The sequence below is a fragment of the Protomyctophum bolini genome, assembly GCF_963924005.1.
Source record: "Protomyctophum bolini genome assembly, chromosome: 22".
Classification (NCBI taxonomy): domain Eukaryota; kingdom Metazoa; phylum Chordata; class Actinopteri; order Myctophiformes; family Myctophidae; genus Protomyctophum; species Protomyctophum bolini.
Window position 1 is genome coordinate 29,657,974 of NC_137883.1, and position 27,041 is coordinate 29,685,014.

General features: G+C 43.1%; 2 protein-coding genes across 8 annotated transcripts in view; both read left to right on the top strand.

The window, feature by feature from the left end:
• The window catches only part of LOC308310243 (F-BAR domain only protein 2-like), a 93,155-nt gene that overhangs the window by 54,215 nt on the left and 11,899 nt on the right, over window positions 1-27,041 (top strand). Inside the window, exons 9-23 of one of the 7 annotated variants that reach the window (XM_080756485.1) lie at window positions 723-767; window positions 1,361-1,433; window positions 1,773-1,803; window positions 2,448-2,504; window positions 2,993-3,053; window positions 4,132-4,313; window positions 9,065-9,089; window positions 9,823-9,870; window positions 12,238-12,280; window positions 13,051-13,139; window positions 18,946-19,064; window positions 19,590-19,725; window positions 20,473-20,604; window positions 22,195-22,260; window positions 25,658-25,769. In XM_080756485.1, the coding sequence (XP_080612611.1) occupies window positions 723-767; window positions 1,361-1,433; window positions 1,773-1,803; window positions 2,448-2,504; window positions 2,993-3,053; window positions 4,132-4,313; window positions 9,065-9,089; window positions 9,823-9,870; window positions 12,238-12,280; window positions 13,051-13,139; window positions 18,946-19,064; window positions 19,590-19,725; window positions 20,473-20,604; window positions 22,195-22,260; window positions 25,658-25,769 (1,219 nt within the window). The remainder of the gene's footprint in view (window positions 1-722; window positions 768-1,360; window positions 1,434-1,772; window positions 1,804-2,447; window positions 2,505-2,992; window positions 3,054-4,131; window positions 4,314-9,064; window positions 9,090-9,822; window positions 9,871-12,237; window positions 12,281-13,050; window positions 13,140-18,945; window positions 19,065-19,589; window positions 19,726-20,472; window positions 20,605-22,194; window positions 22,261-25,657; window positions 25,770-27,041) is intronic. The other 6 variants (XM_080756486.1, XM_080756488.1, XM_080756489.1 and 3 more) reach the window with 6 other exon arrangements.
• Window positions 16,626-17,910, top strand: LOC308310422 (uncharacterized protein; the record flags this gene model as incomplete). The annotated part of the gene is made up of 2 exons (XM_080756765.1): window positions 16,626-16,722; window positions 17,360-17,910. 2 exons carry the CDS (start codon window positions 16,626-16,628, stop codon window positions 17,908-17,910), a joined length of 648 nt encoding a protein of 215 aa, XP_080612891.1.

Here is a 27,041-nt window from a genome sequence, read left to right on the forward strand (position 1 = left end):
ACTAAAACCAAGACTAAATATACTGACAATTTCGTCAACAAATAAAAACTAGGCTAAAATGTTAGGAAGGGACTAGTGGACAAGAGATCCACTATAAGTCATTTTACACTTGCATGCTGAAAATAGATCAGCTATTTTCAGCAAGTGTAAAATCTGTCATTATGACGGCATCAAGGCCCGCCATAACACATTTTAGTCGACTAAATCAACCGTAGATTTAGTCGACTAAAATCGTATGATGTTTAGTCGACTAAAACTAGACTAAACAGTAAAACATTCCAGGTGACTTAAAATGTGACTAAAACTAAAAGAAAACTATTCAAGAGACTATGACTAAAACTAAAAATCTAAATTAGCTGCCAAAAACAACAGTGTCTGAAAAGCACTGCTCTAGAACGGTAGAGTAGTTCTGCTAGTGTCTCTCTTGGTGTCACGGTGACGGTGTGAGCGCTCACCAGTTGACTCCACGGTTGACCCTGTCTGGCCCGCGGGATCCAAAACCCAGCCATGTTTGTATATGCTTTCCATATAGCACGCCTGACTGGCGTTCGTGTGTGCGTGTGTGCGTGTGCGCGTGTGCGTGTGTGTGTGTGTGTGTGTGTGCGTGTGCGTGCGTGCATTGCGTGATGTACAGTCACAGCATTCTCAGCAGTAGGCCATGGAGGTCCTTTCCAGGTCAAACAAACTATAAAGGATTATTCTTTCTCGTGTGTCTCTTTTAGGACCCATTGAGTTTGAGGAGTGCAACGCATCCATCGCCACTGAAGGTAGGTGGAAACGTGGCATCTCGTTAACATAGGCGGCGTAATCCATTTAAGATAGATTCCACGACACTCTTGGTATACAACACGTTATTAAGCCTGAGACAATATTATCAATCTGATCATTCAGGGCTTGGGGCTGGCCTAGAGGTTCAGGCAACCTACAGTAGGCTGGTAATCTAGCCTGACAGCGTGTCGTGGGTTCGAGTCCCGATCCCGACGACCTTTGCCTGTCTTGCCCCATCTCTCTCCCCATTTCCTGTCACACTACTGTCTGCCTATATCAATAGAGGCATAAATCAACCCCCAAAAATGCTACTTATTCAAATTAGACCGTTCTGAGAATAAAAGCTGCAGAAACAGCTGCTTCTCCCAATAGTTTCATGTGTAAAAAAAAAAAAGTTACTTCATTTCGACCATGAACAGTGAACACTAGCATCCATGTCATAATGGGTGACCATTCGGGGAAAATAGAACCCACAGACTTGATTTATTTTGTTCTACTTTTCATGCAAAAAGATTTAAAGTTACGATAGACAGAGATACGAGGTTTCTGTCTGACAGTGCCGATCATACTTTGCTGTGTTGTGTGTTGGAAGGTGCCAAACCCAGGAAGAGGAAACCCTTCGCCATCCCAGGCAGAAGAAAAGACACTAAGGACACAGACTCCACGTGAGTGGAAACATTCTCTCAACCTTTACTTTTTGTTTGGTTCAGGGCTAGCCTCGGTACACAGGCTTTTATTTGTATTTATTTTTTAGTTTGCAAATTGTTTTCAGCGAGCAAACACAGCCATATGGAGACATAATTATAAAGGAGTCTTTAGGAGTAGTTTTAGGTCTACTTATGTAGTCTTAGTTGAACACATTATTTTACGTCCCGTTATTTTCTACATTTAATTAAATATATATATATAATCTTTCTTCTCTCTCTCTCTCTCTCTCTCTCTCTCTCTCTCTCTCTCTCTCTCTCTCTCTCTCTCTCTCTCTCTCTCTCTCTCTCTCTCTCCAGAGAATCGACTGAAGTTGACCCTGCTGTTGGTGTAAGTATACTTTCGTTTTCAGAGAAACATCTGGATTTCATAACTGATTTTATTATTATTTTTATTTTTAAGATTTGTTTATTGACAATGTTACACATTATCGTCAGATCATCTATTTTTAACTGATTTTATTCTAATATTTATCTTGTTATACTGTATTAATTGTCTAACTACTTAAAAGGAATGAATTGATGTATTCTTCTTATTCATTATTCACATTAGTAAGACTTCTGACATGTATTTTACTATTCTACATATAACTTGAATTGTGTAAGAAGAAACGGTCCCTATTCCTCTGTCAGAATAACATTTCTAATTCCTAATTTTGAGACACTGTAGTGAACAGTTCAAAAGGATTCATGATTATGTATTAATTCACTATATAATGTATCTCTCACCTCCCTGTTGTTGTGGCTACAGAACACTGTAATATAATATAATATAATATAATATAATAATAATAATGTATCTCTCACCTCCCTGTTGTTGTGGCTACAGAACACTGTAATATAATATAATATAATAATAATAATGTATCTCTCACCTCCCTGTTGTTGTGGCTACAGAACACTGTAATATAATATAATATAATATAATATAATAATAATAATGTATCTCTCACCTCCCTGTTGTTGTGGCTACAGAACACTGCCAATGGAGCTCCACCGGGCTTCTATGGAGCCATTGACTTCCAGAACGCTGTAAGTGCACGCACACACACACACACACACACACACACACACACACACACACACACACACACACACACACACACACACCACACACACTTGTAAGTGTAAGTATACTTACACTTGTAAGTTCTTGTATCAAAGTGCCAGCTAATTTAACCCATTTTGACCTGCGATCAGATTAAAAAAATGTCTGTTTGAAAATGACAGTCTTCTGAAAAAGCTATGTTTCTGTCAGTCGTTCTTCGAATTTTCAAAAATAGCAGACCTACAAGCTCGTAGCGAGCTTGTAGATCTGCTATTTTTATAGCTATTTTTAATAGCTAAAGCAAACATAATCCTAACACCAAAAGGGGTTCCCGCCCAAATTGGGTTAAAGGAAAATATGAGAGTGTCAAATCCAGATAATTCTGTCACACTTTCGTCTCTGTGAATTGATAATAGAGTGCAAACTGTACATGAATATACTTTTTGACTGTATGTATTTTTTCCTCTTCTAGAATGTCCCCCAGGTGGATGCGGAGGGCTTCTGTATCAGACCAGACGGAACTGATAATAATGATATCCTCTTCCATTGGTTTTTTTGACCATTTAAAAAGAAAATGTTTTCCTCTTATTTCATTATTAATAATTAATCTTTGGGGTTCATCTCTCTCTAAGACATCAATACATATTTATTCCTGTGTGTTGGTTTTCAAACAGTTTGGCGTGGCTTTGACATGAAGAAGTTAGAGAGTTTTGAGAATCTATAGACTAGAGTGTCCTGACGTCACTCACTCATCCCCTGGTTCACAGAAGTTTTTCTCTATGGAGAATATCGTCTCATATGAGAATTGTGGTCCAAAAATAACCAAACTGTCTTGGCGATATTGTCGGGGAGGTGTCTCTCTATCGTTTATGATAGATATTCAGTCACTTATATTTGATACAGCGTTTCTAGTGAAAATAAAGTAACTAATTCAGCAGCAGTAACATTGCTGCAGCTCACCGCTCCTTGGCTGCGGCTCACCGCTCCAAGAGATGGGTCAAATGCGGAGAACAAATGTCACGTGTGTGACAAATCGTACGACTGTGTGTGACTGTGATTAGTGTTTTCAGTCAGTTGATTCTTCATATCCAAAATGTTTCAGTCGTGATATTTTCATTTTGCTTTAGACTCCCCCGTCTCCAGATGATTAGCTTATTGTGCAACATTGTTTTGTCACTGAACACTAAACAAACCAACAGTGTTTGTGTATCTGCACATTTCTAAAGTTTCAATGTAAGCACATTTAATACCTTTTTAATGCTAAATTGTCTAATATTATGAGAGAAAGATCAAGGCGTGCATTGCGAAAATAGCCGAACTACAATCTCACAACAACGCCTCGCAATGCAAGCCATTGTGAGCTTGTAAATCGGCTATTTTCACAATGTTTTATCTAGCGGAATCTAGTCAAACTAAATGTCATTCCTCAACTCCAACAATTCCAACAAAAAAAAAGTGCTTGTCAGTTCTTTGTTTTAGTAAAGACCTTACAGTAAAGGACCCTGCACACTGATGCCCTTCTTTTGATTTTTAGCTGCGTTTTTTTCGTCCGTTTTCCGAAAAAGTGTGCAACCACCTTAAGTGTCCTGACTCCTTAACCAACGTGTTCACATGCCAAAGAGAACTCCTTCTACTCGTCGAGTGACTCGGAGGACGAGGACGAGCCCCGGAAGTTCCACGTGGAGATCAAGCCCGTCCAGGCCAACAACGGCACGCACCAGAGCCGAGCCACCATCGACGAGCTCAAAGCCTCCATCGGAAACATCATGCTGTCTCCACCTCTCTCCTCCACGGTACGTTGAAACAGCATTGTACAGGCAGCTCCATATATGGAGATCTAGGGGTGATCAGGTGTGTTCGACTGGCTAATTCTGGCCCTGTCCAGAGCCTGGGCAGGGAGGGGCGTGTGTGTCAAATTTGAAGTTGGTCGGGTGAACGGTTTTCAAGTTAACGTGGATTACAGATGTACATATACATGTAGATAGATATCCTCGATTTGCCACTCACTTTATGCATGTGCAGATCCTCTATACAATACTTAAATTGTGGTGTTACTGTTGACTGCGTCAGTGTATCTTGTGTGAACTTGTAGATCTGGTATTTCTGTGTGAGTAGGACACCAGCCTCAGTTCACACCAGTTGGACCCACTAGTCAGTGTGTGAACTTGTAGATCTGGTATTTCTGTGTGAGCAGGACACCATCCTCAGTTCACACCAGTGTGTGCAAACAGGAACCTGTTGCTCTGCCGTACCACCACTAGGGGGCAACAGCACAATGTCAAACAAACATGTTCATTCATGGAAAGACAGTTCTCAATGCAGCCACAAACTCTATAAAATACACACAAATATAAAATGTAAAACACATGTAGTTTGTTTGATGATAATGATAATAATAATTGTATTTAATGTATTTATTGGACAGTTTGATATTTGAGAGATGAATTAATAAAATATAGAAGAAGTGTTAAAAAATACTTATTGTGTTTTCTGCAAGGTTTCTGTTTACGTCGAGCTATTTTTTGCTTTTATTATAATTGTTGCTTTTTAAACACACACACACACACACACACACACACACACACACATACACACACACACACACACACACACACACACACACACACACACACACACACACACACACACACACACACATCAGTGAGTGGCAGCCTTCAGCGTGCTCCAGCGTTTCTTCCTCATGCCTTATGAAGGAGCCTCCTTTCCAGTCAACTTATTTCCTCGTTCAGCCTCCCTTCCTCCCTTCCTCCCTTCAGTCACTCAATCTGTGCTCCGGTATATAGACGCTGCTACTCGCCATAAAAATTTAACACAACCATCACTACAATGTTTGCAGACATCCCCCCCCTGTTTGTGTGTCTGTATTTGTTTATTTTATTTATGTGTGTGTGTGTGTTTGTGTGTGTGTGCGTGTGTGTGTGCGTGTGCGTGTGTGCGTGTGTGTGTGTGTGTGTGTGTGCGCGTGTGCGTGTGTGTGTGTGTGCGCGTGTGCGTGTGTGAGTGTGAGTGCATGCTCAACGTAGTAAAATGGGTTGAGTGAGGTCCGCCCTGCCGGCCCGCTCGCCCGCCACACTCTCTTACTAAACATTAAATAACGTCACGAAACCTCACGCTGTCTGTCTGTCTGTCTGTGACTCTCTGTCTGTCTGCCTGTTTGTCTGTCTGTCTGTGACTCTCTGTCTGTCTGTTACTCTCTGTCTGTCTGCCTGTCTGTGACTCTCTCTTACTCCCTCTTTCTCTACCTACTCTCTGTCTAGGCCCCCTCTCTTTCTCTCTCTCTCTCTCTCTCTCTCTCTCTCTCTCTCTCTCTCTCTCTCTCTCTGTCTCTCTCTCTCTCTCTCTCTCTCTCTCTCTCTCTCTCTCTCTCTCTCTCTCTCTCCATCTCTCTCATATTCTCCTCACATGTCTACCTCAGGGGGGACTGGGAGTCGGAGAGTAGGTTTTACTTATTTTTCTTTTAACTCTATTGCTTGGTCTTTTATTAGTCATTTGTTCTTTTTTATTTGTTTATTTGTTGAGTTCATGGAGTTTTTAGTTTCCTATTAAACTTGACAAACGTGTCTTATTTGTTTTCTCCAGGAATAGACATAATTCAACTGTTTGTTTTAAAGTAAAATGACCAGCGATATTGTATGTCCCAAACCGTTCTTTTTTATTATTATTATAGTTTTTTCTTTGAAAGGAGAAGGAGTAACATTGTCATCATTTACAAACTTAGGGCTCCACTTTCGTCACCGCTAAAAACCCCTTATCCCTAAACTTCTTTGCCTTTTGAAAAACATTTTTGAATAGTTCAACTAGCCAATCTACATTGACACGTTGTGAGCTTGTAGACTGGCCATTTTATCTATTAAAAAATGTTTAGAAAAATAGTAAAAAATAAAAAAGGCGAAGAAGTTTAGGGATAAGGGGTTTAGCGGTTACGATGTCCCCTGATTTTTCTCTGACATAATTTATATTTTTTGGGGGGAATAAGAAAATAATAATAATCTGGTAATTTTTTGTCTGTGATTGTCACCTACTGTAAATATTCGACCATGTCGTTTACCCCGTGACAAGAAAAGTCATGAATGAAAGAAAGAAAGAAGCTAAATAATGTAGTCAAGGTGATGACGAGCATTGCATCATCTGGTGTGAATTATTGACAGAGATTTTCTTTTCCCCAGTTCTCTGTTTCCCCCTCTTCTTCTTCTTCTCCTCCTTCTCATTCTCATTCTTCTCCTTCTCCTCCTCCTTCTTCTCCTCCTCCTCTCTGTCTTCAGTTCTCCTGTTTGGTTCTCCTCCACAGTCCTTTTCTTCCTTTTTGTTGAACCAGTGTGTGTGTGTGTGTGTGTGTGTGTGTGTGTGTGTGTGTGGGCCGGGGGCCGGCGAGGCAGAGAAGAGCCGTAATTGGACCCATTTGCTGCTTAGCGCCTGTGGGACTAAACTCTGGCCTCACACCGCTATGCTGGTTTAACGCTTTAGCTACGTTCCTTAAACCCCATTCTGTTGCTCTTTCAACTCCCCCTCCCCAGAATAAACCCTCCCCCCCGCACCCCCCCTCACCCCGTCGCCCCATTTCTCGTGTGAATAAATTCTTTCTTGAAATTGACGCGGTGGAGTTTCCACAGGGGCCTTTACGGTGGTCCGCGACGTCCATATCTTATATGTTAGAGGGCAGGGTGACATGGCAGATTTATGTCGCAGGTCACGCAGCTCTGTTCGAGGGGAAGTTACAGTTATACGCTTAACCCGTTTAGACCTAAAAAGAAGGCTTCTAAATCCTGACAGTTTTCTGAAAAACCTACGTATGTTTCTATGTCAGTCAGTGGTGCTCAACCTTTTTCATGTCTGTCAACGACCTCCAGAATTATATACATAATTGGCCGCCAACCCCCATTTAAAAGTATGTTGTACCAGGGATCCCCCGCCCAGAAGCAAATATTTGAGTTAAAGACGAACATAATATTCAAAGATTTGCACCACATTTTCGCGAATTTCTTCAAAGAAATAGCAGATCTATAAGCTCGTAGCGTGGCACTCTCGGTGCCGCGCTATGAGCTTGTAGATCTGCTATTTTTCAACTGCTAAAGTTTAAATTAATGGTTTTGCTGTGGTTAAAAGCTGACACACACATGCGCGTCCTCAGGTCTAAATGGGTTAAATGTGTCAAGTCCACAGGGCGCTGCCGCGCGTCGAAAACAGCCGATCTGTATAGCTCATATACAGATATATCGCTCACTATTATCACGCTATAGTGAGCTTGTACTGTAGATTGTCTATTTTCAGCGCACGATGCCATCTAAACAGGGCTTTAGACCACCACCATCAGTTTCTATCCCTGATTAACGGTCGGGTTCTAGAGCGGGGAGGGGTTGGAGGGAGTCGTAGCCCATGTTTCTGCTGAATTCTTCACCCTAGGTTTAATGTCTGGTATGTGTGAGTGCACACTAATCCTTGTGATATATATACACTGTCTCTTTAACTGTGAAGTGGAAAATTGCCTCCGCCGCTTGGGAATACGTTCATGATATAGTTTTCAGGGCCTTTTCAAAGTGTCATTTATCCCATTCTGGGCGGGAACCCTGCATTGTGTTGTACTTTAGCTTTTGAAAAAGCTAACTCAAATCTTTGCTTCTGGGGGGTGTCCTTGGAACAACATATTTTCAGATGGGTGTCGGTGGCCAAATACAGATAATTCTTGGGGTCGTTGACATGAAAAAGGTTCAGCACCACTGACATAGAAACTTGAAAATTGTCATGATTTAGAAGACATTTGTAGAAACAGTTCTCAGGTCTAAATGGTTTATACTGTTGGACAGTCCGCAGGTTTTTTTTCCCTCGTTGTTTTCATTGCCGTTTCGTTGACCTGCAGTCTACAGTATATGTTTTACTATTTATTAGTTTTCCTGAAGACGGTTCTTGAGAAAACAAGGCGGTCGCTCCGCGTATATCATGAACGTTTAAAAAGTGACACATTGTGGACCTTTGAGCTGGCCATGTTGTTGTGAATGTTCTTACGCTCGCTTGTGTGTATTGTGTATTGTGTGTGTGTGTGTGTGTGTGTGTGTGTGTGTGTGTGTGTGTGTGTGTGTGTGTGTGTGTGTGTGTGTGTGTGTTCGTCAACAAATAAAAACTAGACTAAAATGTTAGGAAGGGACTAGTGGACAAGAGATCCAGTATAAGTCATTTTACACCAGAATTGCTGATGTACAAGCTTGTAGATCGGCTATTTTCAGCAAGTGTAAAATCAGCCATTACGACCTCATCGAGGCCCGCCAAAGTACATTTTAGTCGACTACATCACCTGTAGATTCAGTTGACTAAAATCTTATGATATTTCATCGACAATTCAAACATTCCGGGTGACAAAAATGTGACTAAAAGTAAATAAAGTATTCAAGAAACCACGACTAAAACTAAAATCTAAATTTGCTGCCCAAAAACAACACTGATACAGTGGAGTATTAGTAGAAGGGTTTAATGGCGGGTCTGACTTGCGCGGCTGTGCTTTGATTAATGAAGGCCTGTTTGTGTTTTTCAGGGTCAGATACGAAGGAACCAGTCCAGTAAGTAACCCTCCGTCTGTCTTGTGTGTGTGTATGTGTGATGTTTGATGACTGTACAGGGGGCCAGCGCTACCACTACATATCATTTGACCCCGACTCGCTTTTTGACAACTCGTCTTTAAAAGAGCTGGGGAAAAAAAGACACCAGAGTCCTTGCCAAAACCAACACATCCGACTGAGGCAAAAAGTTATTTTCTGTACTTGAGGAGGGGAATCTCCCTCCTAACGTACAAATAAGATTTACTTCTTTATTATCTTTCATTATTTTTGTATTATTTCACATGTCAGAAATTATATTTCACTTTTTGTTTCTCTCCGCAACACAGCTTTTTATTTGTTTTGCTGTTTTAAGACTTCTATGAGTGGATTTTTGATGAAACCTAAAAGGGTTTTTTTTACGTGCGGTCACACCAAACTGTGATTCTGCCTGTGCAGGTACATTTTGACCGATGCTTTTCAACGGGAACAAAGCCGTTCGTCAATAGAAAACCCCCGAATGGCAACAACCCGCTCCGCTCCCGCTGAAAAGCTTTGGTAGAATCAGCCCGCAGGTTCGGTGTAAAGTAACACTACACACCCTAAGTCAGGAATACACACTGCTACAACGACTGAAACTGTTATTATTTGACCCTTTTGTATTGATGTCCTTTGTTTTATTTTATAGAACAAACTATAAAGTATCATCACTAATAGATATAGATATATATATAATATATACTCTACACGTGCGTAGGGGTGTCAGCAGTATCACCACTAAGCCCTAAGGCTCAGGTAGCAGCAGGTGAGTAGCAGATATTATCTTCGGCTCTTTAAGGTGGAAGCCTCCTCCTCCTCCTCCTCACCCACAGCTGTCTGTCACTCTACCAATCACGCCATTATCCCCGTCATCACAGAACCTGCCACTATACGACACTATACAACCTGCTAACAACAAGCTCTAAGGCCCAGTGTCCACAAACGTGTTGTTGTTGGTTGTTTTTCCCCCACCAGCTGAAAACGCAAGGCGTCCGGAGTTGAAATATCGTCGCCGTCTTCGAATAATAATGGCATATATTTTAGGGTTGTCCCGATCCGATCGCGTGATCGTAAAATCAGGGCCGATCTCGTCATTTTCTTATGATTGGTATCGGACCGGGAGCTAAGGAAACGTGACCGAGACATCCCTAGTAACAATATTATATCCATATCATGATATTAGACTGGATATCGTCTGTGATTTTGCATATTGTGATAATAGCATAAGTGTTCTATATAAAAATAGAATTATCGGATCGGATACTCTGCAGATACTCACAATCAAATGATCGGAATCGGATGGGGAGCAAAAGAAACGTGATTGGGACATCCCTGGCATATATCAATATGTTCTGGTAAAAAATGAAAAACCAATAAATGGCATAAACTGAACCAAATGTAGAAGGTATGTCGTCTCTGTGGACGATATATTTTGGACATCGAAACCTGTGTCCAAAACTGTTACATTTCAGGGTTAAAAAAAGCCAAAAAAACAATGACGCCGTGGCAGATCGACAGGCTCCGAGTTCCAAAACAATGACGCCGTGGCAGATCGACAGGCTCCGAGTTCCAAAACAATGACGCCGTGGCAGATCGACAGGCTCCGAGTTCCAAAACAATGACGCCGTGGCAGATCGACAGGCTCCGAGTTCTAAAACAATGACGCCGTGGCAGATCGACAGGCTCCGAGTTCCAAAACAATGACGCCGTGGCAGATCGACAGGCTCCGAGTTCCAAAACAATGACGCCGTGGCAGATCGACAGGCTCCGAGTTCCGAGCTTGTGGATCTTCTACTTTTGATGCTTTGGTGTGACGCTGTAGTATGATCAGATATGGAGATAAGAGGTTTCTGCCCGATGGCAACGATAATCTATAAAATGTAAAATTACTTAAAGTTTCATAAATAAAAAGACTTTATTATTTTAAGGTGACGCTATATTTCCAGATAAAAAGCCAGATGTGAACGCGCAGCATAAAATAGATGCTCAGTGTACATTACTGCTGGTGTTTCCAGCGTGACGTACAGTAACTAACTAACTACGCACACGCTCGCATTTCTGAGTGGGGGAAAAAAAGTCACCTTGGTGGACACGGCCTCCTAACAGCTATTTCACAACTTCTGATATTTTGTTCTCTTGCTGTAAACGGTGTCAAATACCAAACGCAAATGTGTTGTGAGACAAAGTCTAAATCAGGCTTAACCACATGAACCCTAGCATCGCTATTTTGGGTGAACGTTTGCCAAAAATAGTAGATTTACAAGCTCACAATGCGGAAGTTTTCAGCATAGAGATTTGGTGTAGTCAGGGAAACAAGGAGGGGGCCTACTAGAGGGCCCTGGGGGACCCCAGTCAAAGTACACAGGGTTTAAAGCGCAATACATACTCATTCCGACGTCCAGACCTTTCTTCGGAAAGAGAGGTGATACAACTAACAATAAAATTGACGTCATTCAACAATGCACCTTTTTAAAAGCAAGAAACACTGAATGCTGAAGGCTTTCAACTAGAGCTGGAAATGTAGCTTCCTTTTTCGTATGTTTTCATACTTTTGGAGTCACTGTCTGCCAACAATGACTCAACAGAAGCACTGTTAACTCTGTTTACGCCAGCCCCAGTTGCAAGCCTTCATCCATTAACATAGACAGCATCCAGCAATGGCTAAAAGACTAGACTCGCAGAAAGACTTGTGTTGTTGGAAATACCGTGGTCCAAACTCCAAACCCAATCTTTGTGTCAGTCGGAAACTTTTGGCCGGTTTCCTTGTTATTATGTCTCTGTTCTTCTTCAGTGTTTTCCGACGCACTAAATGCAAATTAAGCCTCCAAACTGATTCAAGATTTCACCCAGTTTTATCTGTCACTGACTCATACAAGTAATAAAGAATTGTATGTGCCAATGAAATGTTGATGGGAATACTACCGAAAAGCCATGAGCAACAAGGCTGTCAAAATGCTAACTTAACATTTTCTTGCTGGTGATTTTATTTTATTTTTTACTGATCACTATGATGGCCTATTGCTTCTTAAAGACTTGTAAGATGACAATTAGTATTTCCATGTGACACGTCTTCATAATTAATGTCTTGTCTGTGTCATTAAAATGAGCTAATAGTTTGTTTCTCACCCTATAGGTGACGAGCTGGCCAAACCCAGAATGCCAACATCTTTTAATGAGTAAGTATTATAGAAAAGAATCTTGCTGTAACTGTCCAGATATCACACCGGGAGCGATGGATTCACATTATATTAAACTGTTGTCTCTCTTATGAGTACATATTATACGGTACACACAGAATCGACTTTTCTTTTCTTTATTTATTTTTCTTTTTATCCCACGATTTTGTTCCCCTCCATCAGGCGCCCGCGTTTTTCTGTGAGGGTACCTACCCTAGGGGACACGGGGAGAACATGTGAGGGTACCTACCCTAGGGGACACGGGGAGAACATGCAAACTCCACACAGAAAGGCCCTTTAGCCAACCCCGCCTCGATCGACTTTCCTGCACGAATAAAATCACCCACATCACCAAATTAACATTTTGATGTGAAATATTTGCCAACTTATTTGTTTATTTGTTACGCTTCTGGAAGACCTTTAGGGCGTCTATGTATAACGATTTAAGGAAAAAAACAAGGTGCTTTTCTTCTTATTTTCTTTCTCATGATAGATTTTTACTGCTTCATACTCCTTTTCGGTCATTTACAGTGCCTGTAGTATTGTTTTGTTGTTGCCTTTGGGGCTTATATTGCTTTAACATAGTTTTGATTCATTCATTCACATATCTACATACAGTACTGTAACGGATGGATATGCTATGTGTAAACATGTAGATACCCCCTGTCTCCTTTCTTGCTCCCCCTACCTGTTTCTGGAAACAAACTAAAAACAAAAATAAATCCCAGTGTTTTCAGCTGATTTAATTCTCTGTCTCTGTGTCTCTACAGCAAGCTGAGCAACAATGACCTGCTCTCCCTGGATCCCTTTGGGCCCTCCACCCTGGCAGGCTCTTCAGCCTCGGTGTCTCCGTCAACAGGTAAACACTGTTGCTTTGCAGCAAAAACCTCCACATTGTTCATTCCCTTTCCAAAGCCTTATTTAGCAGATCTACAAGCTTGTAGATCTGCTATTCTCCACTGCGGGACGGACTAGAAAACCAAGCATTACTTTCTACTTTCATCTCATTTCATTCATTCCTCCTTTTACATTCCATCGCTCAAGTAAAACTCTTGTGTGAAATCCTAACGTGTCCATTGGTTCAGGGGGGTAGTAGTAATAATAATAGTCTTGTGGGGCTAACTCCCTCTTTCCTCCAGTGGACATTAAAAGTTAAACTCTTATGTACACACGCACATGTATGTAACCTTTATTTAACCATGGAGAATCACACTGATGTTTTGAATCACTCTCTTTGGCAACCCATGGTTACAAGACGAGGGCCATGGCAGTGTGATAGATTCAGTATCACTTTACTTAAAGGTATCGTCTATAATGCATTATAATGCATGAGGCTTCATGACACGCGTTAAAAAATGTGTATAATAATGTATGACAACTTATAATGACCTTTATGACATTATCTTGTAGTCTTAATCAAAAATTCCACAGGGAAGATATGACAAGTAACAAGAAATTACTGACATATTTAATAATGTTATACTTTTAAAAAAAATAGCAAAAATAGCTGAACTACAAGCCTACAACACGTGACATGTAAGCTTGTAGATTTTTTTTGACGATTATGCAAACACAATTGTGATTATCTCAAATAATAATTGCGATTACGGGTAGACGATTATGTAATAATTGTGACAGGCCTAGTTAGTAATCAATAGAATAATCACTGAGACAATAATTGCAATCATTTAAGTCTACTCACACACCTTGACTAGTCCCTGTACTGTCCACAGGCGCTGGCTTGGAAGCGTTTAGTCTCAGGTCAGTGGCAGATCAAAGAGCTGACCTCTGCTACCAACACACTGTTCTATCTCCTTCTGAACCATTTCCATCTATCTATCGGCATGTCTGTCACAGTGGGTTTAAACCCTTTTCAACATCAAGGCCCATTCTTTATTCAGCATTTGAGCCACGGATCCACCATTTGATGACATTTAGGGCTCCATTTTCGTCACCGCTAAACCCCCTTATCCCTAAACTTCTTTGCCTTTTTTTTTTTTTACTATTTTGCAAAACATTTTTTAATAGTTAAAATGGTTAGTCTACAAGCTCACAACGTGTCAATGTAGATTGGCTAGTTGAACTATTAACAAAAAAAAATCAAAATAGTAAAAAAAAGGCAAAGAAGTTTAGGGATAAGGGTTTTAGCGGTGACGAAAATGGAGCCCCTCGCCTCTCAGGCCCAAAACAAAATAATATCATTTGTCGTTGGATACAAGAAATTCCCCAATTCCATGCTGTATTGATGTTGGTACCATTAGGAGACCTAACAAGTGAACGATCAAAATAACAATTCTTCTATATTCTCTAATTGTGTAGACTTCTTGTACATGAAATAATGCAGATCGTTTAACAATAATATAACTCTTGAGAGCGTAAAATGGTTACGGGGTCCATTTGGTTTCATTTTACACTCTCAAGAGTTAAAGATCTATAAGGGTTCCATTTGCAACTCTCCATTATGTAGCTGGGGACCACCTGGAGCTCCTCAAGGACCACTGGTGGTCCCCGGACCACTGGTTGAAAACCACTGGTCTATGTACAGTGTGTATCTGCCTGTCTGCCACCTTCGTAGCCAAGGGTTCATATTTATCCATTTATTTGTATTTTGTTTGGGGAATAATTATGTCTCATGAGGCATACACTATACTGTATATATCCTAACTACTTAAACCCTATAATATAGGGTTATTAAGTCATTAGCCACCGCAACAACAAAGCACAGTATATCCTACAGTTCTTAGTTGACCGGAGTCCCTCAGGGATCTGTACTCGACCGCTTCCTTTTTGTTCCCTCTAGTCTACACCACCAAAGCTCTGCTGAAAACGGCCAATGTTTGGGTATTTGTCCAGAATAATGGTTCATGTGTTTAATTCCAACTCCACTGGACTTTTTTTTCTTCTTTTTTTTTCATAGGCAGTCTCATCAAATGAAATCAAACTTTTATTTATAGAGCACATTTACAAAGACCAGAAGCTGAACCGAAGTGCTGTAAACACGATCATAAAACAAGCATTGTGAAAAAACGGCCCGGTGCTTTGCCCGTGCGGTTGCGAGATTTCTTGCAAACGTTGTTTCGATTGACGGTTGCGATTCTCATGCGGCCTCTCATGGCGTTTAAAAGGGAGTGACGTTAGCACTGACCCATTGCCTGGGCTAAGCGTAATCCACAGTTAATTGGCACCTCGTCTGGGGTCAGAGGGCCGGCTATAAGGCCCACTGGCACGTAATGTTGTCAAACAGTATCTCGTTACTGTCAAAGGTCCCGGCTTAGAAGCCAAAAGAGCAGCGCAAAGTACCCCGATTACCATACGCCGGCCCGGGACTTAAGGCCCTGCTTAGGGCCTGTTAAATCTCCCTGTGTGTACAGTGTGGACTGGAGCACTGGTTGTTGCCCGAGTCTGTGAGAGAAATAAGCAACCATGTCTGTGGAAATAATGAGCCCGAACAGAAGTGACTATAGGCCACCATAAGCACTTAAAAAAAACTATTCTTAAAATGCATCCGCTATTTGGAAAATCGAGGATCTACAACACGAATCAATGTGGCGCACAGAACTTTCACAAAATTTGAATAGTTTTGAAACAATACCAACACCATTTTCAGATGGGGACGTCCGCGGAAAAATACTATACATTTTAATTTGGGGGATCCTTGACATGAAAATCTTTGAGAAGAACCACTAAAAAAGAATTAAACAATTATTGTCCAATAAATACAACACACCCAGCAACTACTGTACCAACATTTACAAGCAACTTTAACAAAAAGAAAATGAGCCCAAAGTCAGCGTATTCTAAGCAGACCTGGCAACGCGGGTGTGGCTGTACACACAGTGAAAGCCCTGAGTGTTAGTTTAACTCTGAAAGTGTTGAGGAATGGACTTTGGGGGGGAGTGAGACGAGCACTGAGGATTGCGCTGTGTATTAGCATGCTCTTAACACACTCATGACACATTGAGCTATTCTAGGCGGCGAAGAAGCTAATCTGCTGTTGAGGGAGCTTTCTCATTAGAAACACCGCTTGTTAAAATAATTATTTTTACAGTTTGTTGCCCGATTTTATTTTCTACCATTTTGAACTTTTTTTTTTCTCCTTCTGTTTATACATGTTTTTTTCCACTGTATTCTTTTGTCATACTTTTGTTTTATTTGCACTAGAAAACGCCATCAGCTTTTAGATACAGATACAGTATATACTTTGTTTTGTGCACAGCAGTCATCAGTATACAGAAAACATATACAAACAAACAGATCACAGATCAGTACATAGACAATAAAGATGCCAACACAAGGTTTTTACTGTTTATTCCATTGTATTGTGGTTCTCTCTTCCACCTACCCCATGTCAGACCTTATAGACTCTATTTTCCTACCAATCCCTGCGTCACCGTCTCTTCTAAGGAGTGACTTAGAAGTCTTATTGCCACAGCAGGCCCCAGGTAAAAGAATGTGTGTGTGCGTGCGTGTGTGTGCGCTCCATTCGGCTAACACCCAACGGTAAATCGCTTTTTCAGCATGAAATTTGACCCCAAAAAAATTATAATGTATTGCAAATTAACCCCTCACCGTTTTAATTGCTAATTGTTAGACTTTTGTAAATTCTTGATATTTGAGATTTGATTATGAATACATTGCATGGCATTCTTGTCAGATCCTACTGTATAATAAACAGTAGGAGCCCCACATGGCTCTGTACTTGGAAAGCTCAGAACGTGTCACATTGCGACAGGTTGTGAGCTTGTAGATCGGCTACGATTGTGCCTTAACGTTGGCCTGTTATGGATAGCAAGCAGGCTGTAGGGTTGCCGATGGTTGACTCACTGGCTAGCCTCGGTACCCAGGCTTTTATTTTCGTTCACATTCGGCTCAAAAAAATGAAAGCCTGGGTAAGAGAGAGACATTTCCTGGTCTAGGAATCTAGGTCTTCATTGTGCAAGCGGACATTCGTATAAATTCTTTGGGGGCTGTTTTACTAAATCTTTCAGGCCTTACTTACTTTCCTTTTGTGACGGTACTCTGCTCTACCCCCATGCCACCCCCCTACCCACCCTCACCCCCTACCACGCCACCCCTCAGCTGAGGTGGCGTCTCCTCCACAAGAGCCCCGGCCCCTAACGGTAGTAACCCAGCAGTCCAAAGACGTGTCCTCTCTGGCCTCGCCCTCGTCGTCTCCCTGGGACTCTCCCGTAGAGAATGTCTATGAGTTGCTGCGGCCCACGGCGGCCCGGGCCCAGAGCGCCCCCATCATCAGCCGCCCCGACGCCACCGCCGAGCCCCTCCCTCCCAGGAGCGTGGACGCTCTCTCGTCGTTGTCGTGGACCCAGAGCCAGTGGATCGCCTTCAGCGATAACTTTGGCCCGTCTCGGCGTCAGTGCTCGCTGCAGCCGGGCCAGCTCGGGAACGCCAACGACGTCACTGCTGGTGGCAGGTCGACCCGCTTCTTCTCCGACGACCCCGCTGACCCCTACAACGACGACGACGACGCAGTAGGAGAAGGAGACGGCGCCCCCTGTGTCTCGGAGGCGTCCTCTTATAGGAGATTGTCTCCAGCCAAATGCCAAATGCAACATGGTAACAGCGTCATCTTTGCTGCGAGTGTTTTGACTTGGTGTTTTGTGCTACTGTAGGTTTTTCTTGTGTTTGCTGTTTTTTTTTTTTTCTATCTGTATCTATTAATTAATTTATTGTTAATTTATCTAGTTAGTTATTCTTTTTAGACTTTTGTTAATAGAACTGTCTTGTTTGTTGTGTTCTTTTTTAGTTCTGTTTATTTATTTCAGTTTTTTGAGAGGCATGTGTGTCATCTTTTGGTTTGCCGATTCGTTTGCATAAGAGTGTTATTTTCTTTTCTTTGGAATGTTCTTCTTTGATTGTTTTGATTGGTTTGTTGTACTAAAAGGGAAATGTTTGAGAACTAAAAGGGAAAAATTGCCGATTTACAATCTACCGGTAAATCACATTGTGCTGATCACTAATATCGTGTGACTTCTGCATATTTCTCAACGCAACGTTAACATCACGAAGTTATATTCCACGAGTCGAGTGTGTATAGCTTACACTGGACACGAAACCACGAAGTGAATCGGCAAAGGTTCCTTTTAATGCATGATCGCTTTTCTTTGCATTTACTGAGGGAAATACTTATTGTAACTGTTGTAACATGTAGTGATGGTTTTCATTCAGATAAAACCATTTTTAGGCCGATTTATACTTTGTCTAACGTCAAAATTTGTCGACCTACAAGCTCACTGAGTGCCGTGACTCGCATCCAGCTTGTAGGTCGGCTATTCTCGTACTTAAGTTTTCATCCCTAGATTTTTTAACCCATTTTTTCCACCCAGTGTCAATTATCTAATGTAATCCTGGGCTCTACTCTCCCTCTGCCAACCTGGGGAGAGCAACGGACTGACCTCATGCTTCCTTCTATGCATGAGGAGTCCAAGCTGCTTCTTTTCACTTGACAGGGGGGGGAGTTTCCCCAGTTGGATGTAGCGCGTGGAAGCAACACATTATTCCAACCAGTTCCTTTCCCCTCCCATCAGGCCAGGGGGAGGCAGTTTAGAGACCAGGATTACTGCATGTTTTTTTGTGAGGGTACCTACCCTGGGGTAGACTCATTGTTTTGACGTATGTCTGACCAGACTGTGTTTTGTCCATACTAGTGCCAGCCGCCCCCAACCGACCCACCACCCCTCTGACGGCCGGAGCCCTGGTGCCTCCGCCGAGACCCTCCTCAAGACCCAAGATCCCCACCGCCAAACTCACCGGCATCACGGAGATCGTAAGTGCCTCACCGTCCGTCGCCTTCATGTATATATGTCCTATTATTTAGTCTTTATTATATTTTCGGAATGCCCTGATTACTAGTTTGCTGCTTCGTGTGAAACGAGAGAAAACAGCCGATCCACGAGCTCACACGTGACTCGCTGTGAACTTGTAGATCGGCTATTATTTTAAATATTTTTGGAGAAAAAAAAAAGATTTAAAATGTTCTATAATTCTTTTGACACATTTTCCTATACAGACAATCAGACATGCCCAACATTGGGATGCCAGGTTGAAAGTGGTTAAGCATCTGTGAATTTTATACCGGCAGTTATTGAACCAAAGAGCTTGTGACTAAATAATAATAACTACACGGAACCACTGGAACCGGTTATTTATTTATTTATTTTCAATTTCCTGAAAAGTTAACGCATAAGGTCTATTCTCTATACCAGACGACATGCAAATTCCTTTTGATGACGTCAATAAAGGCCCGAATATTAATACAAATATGAAGTGACTCTGAAATCCATCCAATCAGGTGCGACCGTTCAGCCCGCCCAAGATGGCCAACGCCAGCCCTCCGCCCACGGCGCCGTTGGCCCGGGCGGAGAGCTCCTCCTCGCTGTCGTCCAACTCCAACGCCTCGCTCAGCGCCAGCAACACGCCCACCGTTGGTAAGTACACGCCCCCCCCAGCCCCCACATACTTTTACATTAGTTTTCTTCTACAGACCATTATTCATTTAGCATTTAGCAGAATGGCCTCTCTGTGAGTATAGAGAACTGTCTTACTTTTCTTTAGTTTCCTCTCCGTTCATCCCTCGACCCCTACCCTACTCCTACCCTACCCTACTCCTTACTGATGTTCCCTTAAGGCTGCAGCATACGTCTTGCCAAAACAAAGGTCTCCTCTCCCTCCCTGGGTCTCTTCCTCTCCTCTCCCTCACTGGGTCTCCTCTCTTCCTCTCCTCTCCCTCACTGGGTCTCCTCTCTTCCTCTCCTCTCCCTCCCTGGGTCTCCTCTCCCTCCCTGGGTCTCCTCTCCCTCCCTGGGTCTCCCTGGGTCTCCTCTCCCTCCCTGGGTCTCCTCTCCCTCCCTGGGTCTCCCTGGGTCTCCTCTCCTCTCCCTCCCTGGGTCTCCTCTCCTCTCCCTCCCTGGGTCTCCCTGGGTCTCCTCTCCTCTCCCTCCCTGGGTCTCCCTGGGTCTCCTCTCCCTCCCTGGGTCTCCCTGGGTCTCCTCTCCTCTCCCTCCCTGGGTCTCCCTGGGTCTCCTCTCCTCTCCCTCCCTGGGTCTCCCTGGGTCTCCTCTCCTCTCCCTCCCTGGGTCTCCCTGGGTCTCCTCTCCTCTCCCTCCCTGGGTCTCCTCTCCCTCCCTGGGTCTCCCTGGGTCTCCTCTCCTCTCCCTCCCTGGGTCTCCTCACAGATCGGGAGCAGAGCCGTGCTCGCCTCCTCTCCTCTCCTCTCCCTCACTGGGAGCAGAGCCGTGCTCTCCTCCTCTCCTCCCCAGAGTCAGAGCTCCTCTTCTCTCCCTCTCCTCTGTTTCTGCTCAGTCAAAGTGAGTCTGTCTTCCTTTCCTCCCTGATCCCTCTGCACCTCCATCTCTACCATCCTTCTTTTCTTTCATTCCTTCATTTCCCGCTAAAGCTGCAATCTGTGACTTTTGTGTCCCTGGAATTGGAACCCTGTTCTTCCCCGCTGCATGGGAGACGATTCCACCAGGGTCTAAATGACCCTCAGTGGGAGCAGGGAGACCTCCTCAAACCACTGCACGGGTACTAGTTCAGGGGTGGTGATGGAGAGGGCCACTATATTTCCTCACTCACTCCAGAGGGCCACATTACATACTGTTGAGCTTGAAATGCACGTAACTCGAGAACCGTTTGCCCCTCCGACTTCAAATTCCACACACGCGTTCCAAACCACCACAGGGAGTGCAGTGCCCGGCCTCGAGTCGGTGGGACACACCGTTGTCCAGAAAGCCCACAAAAGGCTCTGGCCAGGCTCTGCCAGTGGGCCTAATGAGGCCAAGTCCTCTCACCTGTGCAATAGTCCATGCTATGACAAGTTGACAACAGGTATTATTAGGTTCCCAAGTTGCATCGTTCTCAAGTAGGCCAGAGGCCGACGGGCACGCACTGTACTGGTCTAGTCTAAAAAAGTGAGCGACTCCCACAGCCACAATACAAGAGGAAGTGAGAACAACTATCTGGTACCACCCACTTTCAAAACAAACAGATTTCAGCTTTACCTGCGTCCCGTATATGTATATCGCTGTGCAACCTATTCGCTTACATAGCTGCTTCTATCACATCCAACATGTATGTTCTCTATATCATTTTAACACGTGAATCTCTGAAGGGCCGGATACTCAGCCGTCCTTTTTACAGAAGAGAAGCACGTTTTTTGGTGGTACAGAGAGATGCAACCAGTCATGGTTGCTCCGGGTATCCGCCAGTTTACCAAGTCGCCGCAGCGAAAATTCTTCATCAATGTCCTTCATCGTTATGCTAACATAATGCTGTCTTCATCAGTATAGTGTAGTATGTCAAACCCACAGATGTTATAGTTCATTTCCAAAGTGATCACATTATTTTGTGCAATTCAATTGTCAGCTATTCAATGATAAAAAGTTGAGTATGTGAATACCAATGATAAGTAGGCTACAAGCTTTCACAAGCTTTCACAAGCTTGTAGTGTGGCACCGTACGAGCTTGTAGATCTGCTATTTTTTTTAAATCTTGAAAATACTGCGCAAATTTGGAATATATATTCTTTCCGAGCGAACATTTTTAACTCAAATCTTTGCCTCTGGGCCCTGGGGGATCCCTGGAACAACATATTTTCAGATGGGGGTCGGCGGCCAAATTATAATACATTAAAATACACTTTTGGGGGTCCTTGACATGAAAACGGCTGACGGTTCTTTTCAGAAAACTGTTTAGAAGGCATTTGTAGAATCGTCCTCGGGTCAAAATGGGTTAAATGGACGTGAAGTAAAACTAAAATGCACGACACCGCGGCGAGTCGGTAAACTGGCGAGGAGTCGCTGTCACCGCCATCTCATAATTCATGCAGGGTTTTTGGGTTTATCTTCTCTCTTGTTTCCTTTGTTCTGTGCGTTTGGTTGGTGGCTGTGTATGTATAGAGGATGATCTGTTCATATCAAAGCTGCCTACCTTTGAGAAGCGCTGTGAGACGCCCGCAGGTACAGGTAGGGGTTACGTTATGGTTGAAACCACAGGAAGAAAAAACCCTCTATCTGTTCATTTAACTAACACTAAAAGCCTGATTTCTGTACTTTGTTGCACGCCTGTGTCGCGTGCCCAAACGAACACATCATTGAGACCGACCTGGAACACACCTGTGTCACCTTAGTTTTTAACCACTTTGACCTTTATTTTATACTTTAGCTAATAGCAGATATACAATAGCAGATATACAAGCTCGTAGCTTGTAGATCTGCTTTTTTTCCTTTTTTTTTTTTAACCGTGAAAATGTAGTGCACATCTTTGAATATATATTCTTTCACAGCGGAAAAAGAATTTGGACGATAAAATTCTTTGTGGGTCATTGACATGAAATAGTCCGAGCACCACTGACATGGAAACATAGGTTTTATAGTCCGAGCACCGCTGACATGGAAACATAGGTTTTATAGTCCGAGCACCGCTGACATGGAAACATAGGTTTTAACAGGTTGAGCACCGCTGACATGGAAACATAGGTTTTAACAGGTTGAGCACCGCTGACATGGAAACATAGGTTTTATAGTCCGAGCACCGCTGACATGGAAACATAGGTTTTAACAGGTTGAGCACCACTGACATGGAAACATAGGTTTTAACAGGTTGAGCACCGCTGACATGGAAACATAGGTTTTATAGTCCGAGCACCGCTGACATGGAAACATAGGTTTTATAGTCCGAGCACCGCTGACATGGAAACATAGGTTTTAACAGGTTGAGCACCGCTGACATGGAAACATAGGTTTTAACAGGTTGAGCACCGCTGACATGGAAACATAGGTTTTATAGTCCGAGCACCGCTGACATGGAAACATAGGTTTTAACAGGTTGAGCACCGCTGACATGGAAACATAGGTTTTATAGTCCGAGCACCGCTGACATGGAAACATAGGTTTTAACAGGTTGAGCACCGCTGACATGGAAACATAGGTTTTAACAGGTTGAGCACCGCTGACATGGAAACATAGGTTTTATAGTCCGAGCACCGCTGACATGGAAACATAGGTTTTAACAGGTTGAGCACCGCTGACATGGAAACATAGGTTTTAACAGGTTGAGCACCACTGACATGGAAACATAGGTTTTAACAGGTTGAGCACCGCTGACATGGAAACATAGGTTTTAACAGGTTGAGCACCACTGACATAGAAACATAGGTTTTAACAGGTTGAGCACCGCTGACATGGAAACATAGGTTTTATAGTCCGAGCACCGCTGACATGGAAACATAGGTTTTAACAGGTTGAGCACCGCTGACATGGAAACATAGGTTTTAACAGGTTGAGCACCACTGACATAGAAACATAGGTTTTAACAGGTTGAGCACCGCTGACATGGAAACATAGGTTTTAACAGGTTGAGCACCACTGACATGGAAACATAGGTTTTAACAGGTTGAGCACCACTGACATAGAAACATAGGTTTTAACAGGTTGAGCACCACTGACATAGAAACATAGGTTTTAACAGGTTGAGCACCACTGACATGGAAACATAGGTTTTAACAGGTTGAGCACCACTGACATAGAAACATAGGTTTTAACAGGTTGAGCACCACTGACATGGAAACATAGGTTTTAACAGGTTGAGCACCACTGACATGGAAACATAGGTTTTAACAGGTTGAGCACCGCTGACATGGAAACATAGGTTTTAACAGGTTGAGCACCGCTGACATGGAAACATAGGTTTTAACAGGTTGAGCACCGCTGACATGGAAACATAGGTTTTAACAGGTTGAGCACCGCTGACATGGAAACATAGGTTTTAACAGGTTGAGCACCGCTGACATGGAAACATAGGTTTTAACAGGTTGAGCACCGCTGACATGGAAACATAGGTTTTAACAGGTTGAGCACCGCTGACATGGAAACATAGGTTTTAACAGGTTGAGCACCACTGACATGGAAACATAGGTTTTAACAGGTTGAGCACCACTGACATAGAAACATAGGTTTTAACAGGTTGAGCACCACTGACATGGAAACATAGGTTTTAACAGGTTGAGCACCGCTGACATGGAAACATAGGTTTTAACAGGTTGAGCACCGCTGACATGGAAACATAGGTTTTAACAGGTTGAGCACCGCTGACATGGAAACATAGGTTTTAACAGGTTGAGCACCACTGACATGGAAACATAGGTTTTAACAGGTTGAGCACCACTGACATGGAAACATAGGTTTTAACAGGTTGAGCACCGCTGACATGGAAACATAGGTTTTAACAGGTTGAGCACCGCTGACATGGAAACATAGGTTTTAACAGGTTGAGCACCGCTGACATGGAAACATAGGTTTTAACAGGTTGAGCACCACTGACATGGAAACATAGGTTTTAACAGGTTGAGCACCACTGACATGGAAACATAGGTTTTAACAGGTTGAGCACCGCTGACATGGAAACATAGGTTTTAACAGGTTGAGCACCGCTGACATGGAAACATAGGTTTTAACAGGTTGAGCACCGCTGACATGGAAACATAGGTTTTAACAGGTTGAGCACCACTGACATAGAAACATAGGTTTTAACAGGTTGAGCACCGCTGACATGGAAACATAGGTTTTTCAGAGAACTGTCATGATTTAGAAGACATTTTTTTTATAGAATCTGGTCTCAGGTCTCAATGCGGGACGTTTTGGCGTGCCAAACATTGACGTGCAACTCGGTATGAATCAAGCATTAACACGTCTTCAGAATGAATTGTCTTATTTTGCGAAGGCAACGTTCACTACTGATGTTCTCCTGGATGCTCTCAACCTCGTCTCTCTGTCAACAGTTTAACAACACAAATAAAATAGCCTCTAGCATGGTTGTTGTGTATCGTTTTAATAATTGTGAAAAAAGGTGAAAATGAACATGGTTACCGGTAATCAAGTTTTTTTTTTTAACAGGTTCAATGTCTTAATGCACTTAATTCTTGTTGTTGTCTGTTTAATGTAATTATTGTAAGTCACTGACGAGCTTGATGTCACTCTGACATAATCTAATACAACAGTTGAACAGTCATAGCATGTCCTTTGGAAGTTTGCTAATGTATGCAAATTTGTATTTAATCCCCAAATAACATGTACTGTGTACGTATGTGCTGACGTATGTGCGATTGAGATGCAATATTGGTGCACACACACACACACACACACACACACACACAAGATATAGATTAGCAATTTTCAACAAGTGTAAAATCAGTCATTACGACGGCATCATCAAGGCCCGCCAACATACATTTCATTCGACTAAATCAACTGTACAAAAACCAAAACTAGACCTTAACACTGAAACAGTCCAGCAGGTGACTATAAAATGTGACTGAAACTAAATGAGACTATAGGACTAAAAGCAGCGTGCGGTTCTCCCCAGGGACGTCGCGCGGCCCCAGCCCTGTGACCCTGGCGTCCCAGGATGCCTTGCCCATCGCCGTGGCCTTCACGGAGTCGGTTAATGCGTACTTCAAAGGAGCTGATCCAACCAAGTGAGTCTCACATGATGTCCACGCACTGCTCAGACTAGGCCTCGCACGCACGCACATTGTACACACACAAGTATAATGTAAAAAAAACAGGAGAGAATTTGGGAACCACTGAACTGTCACACTAGTTTGATGCAAAATTGCAAATGCTGCGACGCGTTTGTGAGTTTGTAGATCGGCTATTTTTGGTGCACGACACCTTGCAATCATGTATAGGAATCCTAAATGCCTATAGTTCTAACCTTATTCACAACCTGAACCTATTATGTCTTCAAATCTCTTGAGAAGATACAGAAAATTGTCTTATTTCAGAAAAAAAAGGTGGCCCTCACAGGTAGGCCTATTGTGTGTGCGCGCACACACATAACTGTCCACTATAGTGATGGTGCCTCTCACACTGTGTGTGTGTGCGTCTCCCTCCCTCCCTCCCTCCCTCCCTCCCTGTGCGTGTGGAGAGTGTTTTAGATTTGCGTCGGGGTCGACACCATTCTTTCAGGGTGGATCAGCCACATGGGGCAGATTATAGTCCCGGGCAGAGAAAACATACAGTCTTTTATTGGTTAACTGCTGTTAAATTGCTGCTGTGCAAAAGGCTTATTTTCGCAGGGATTAGCGAATGGAACATTTCAGAGCAGAGCGAGCAGACACAGAGCAGGCTTGGCCACCAAAGGCCTGGTCCCCCCCCCCCCCCCATCGGATAAACCCACCCGGCCCAAAACTTACATTTGTTTAGATAAGTCCAAGTACAACTGCTCTACACCACCAGTGGTTCTCATACATTTTACCTCTAAGGACCCCCACTTTGCCCCGGCATTAGGACACGGGACCCCCATAACTCTCCAGTGTGTACAAATGGAACCAAATGGACCCGTAAGTGTCCATTTGATTCCATTTGTTTTACACACTCAGAGTTACAGACTTGTAAGTGTCCATTTAGTCTAGCTGGAGACGCCCTGGAGGACCCCTGCTGGTTCCCTGAACCATTATGCTAACCCTGCTAAGAGTGTTGACCACTTAAGCCCTGTGCGTGTGACATCGTTAGCGTAACCGGAAGTTTTGCAGGAACGCCAAAAAAAGAAAAAGAGTGAGGCATGTGCATACTCTACTCTACTATCCTATCTATCTATCCTATCATACTCTACTCTACTATCCTATCCTACAATGAATAGTGAAAATGGACCACTGAGCTACAACACATTGATGACACGTGGTCCGTCCCTCCTCCCCTCCCTCTCCTCCCTCCCTCCCTCCATCCCTCCCTCCCTCCCCTTCCTC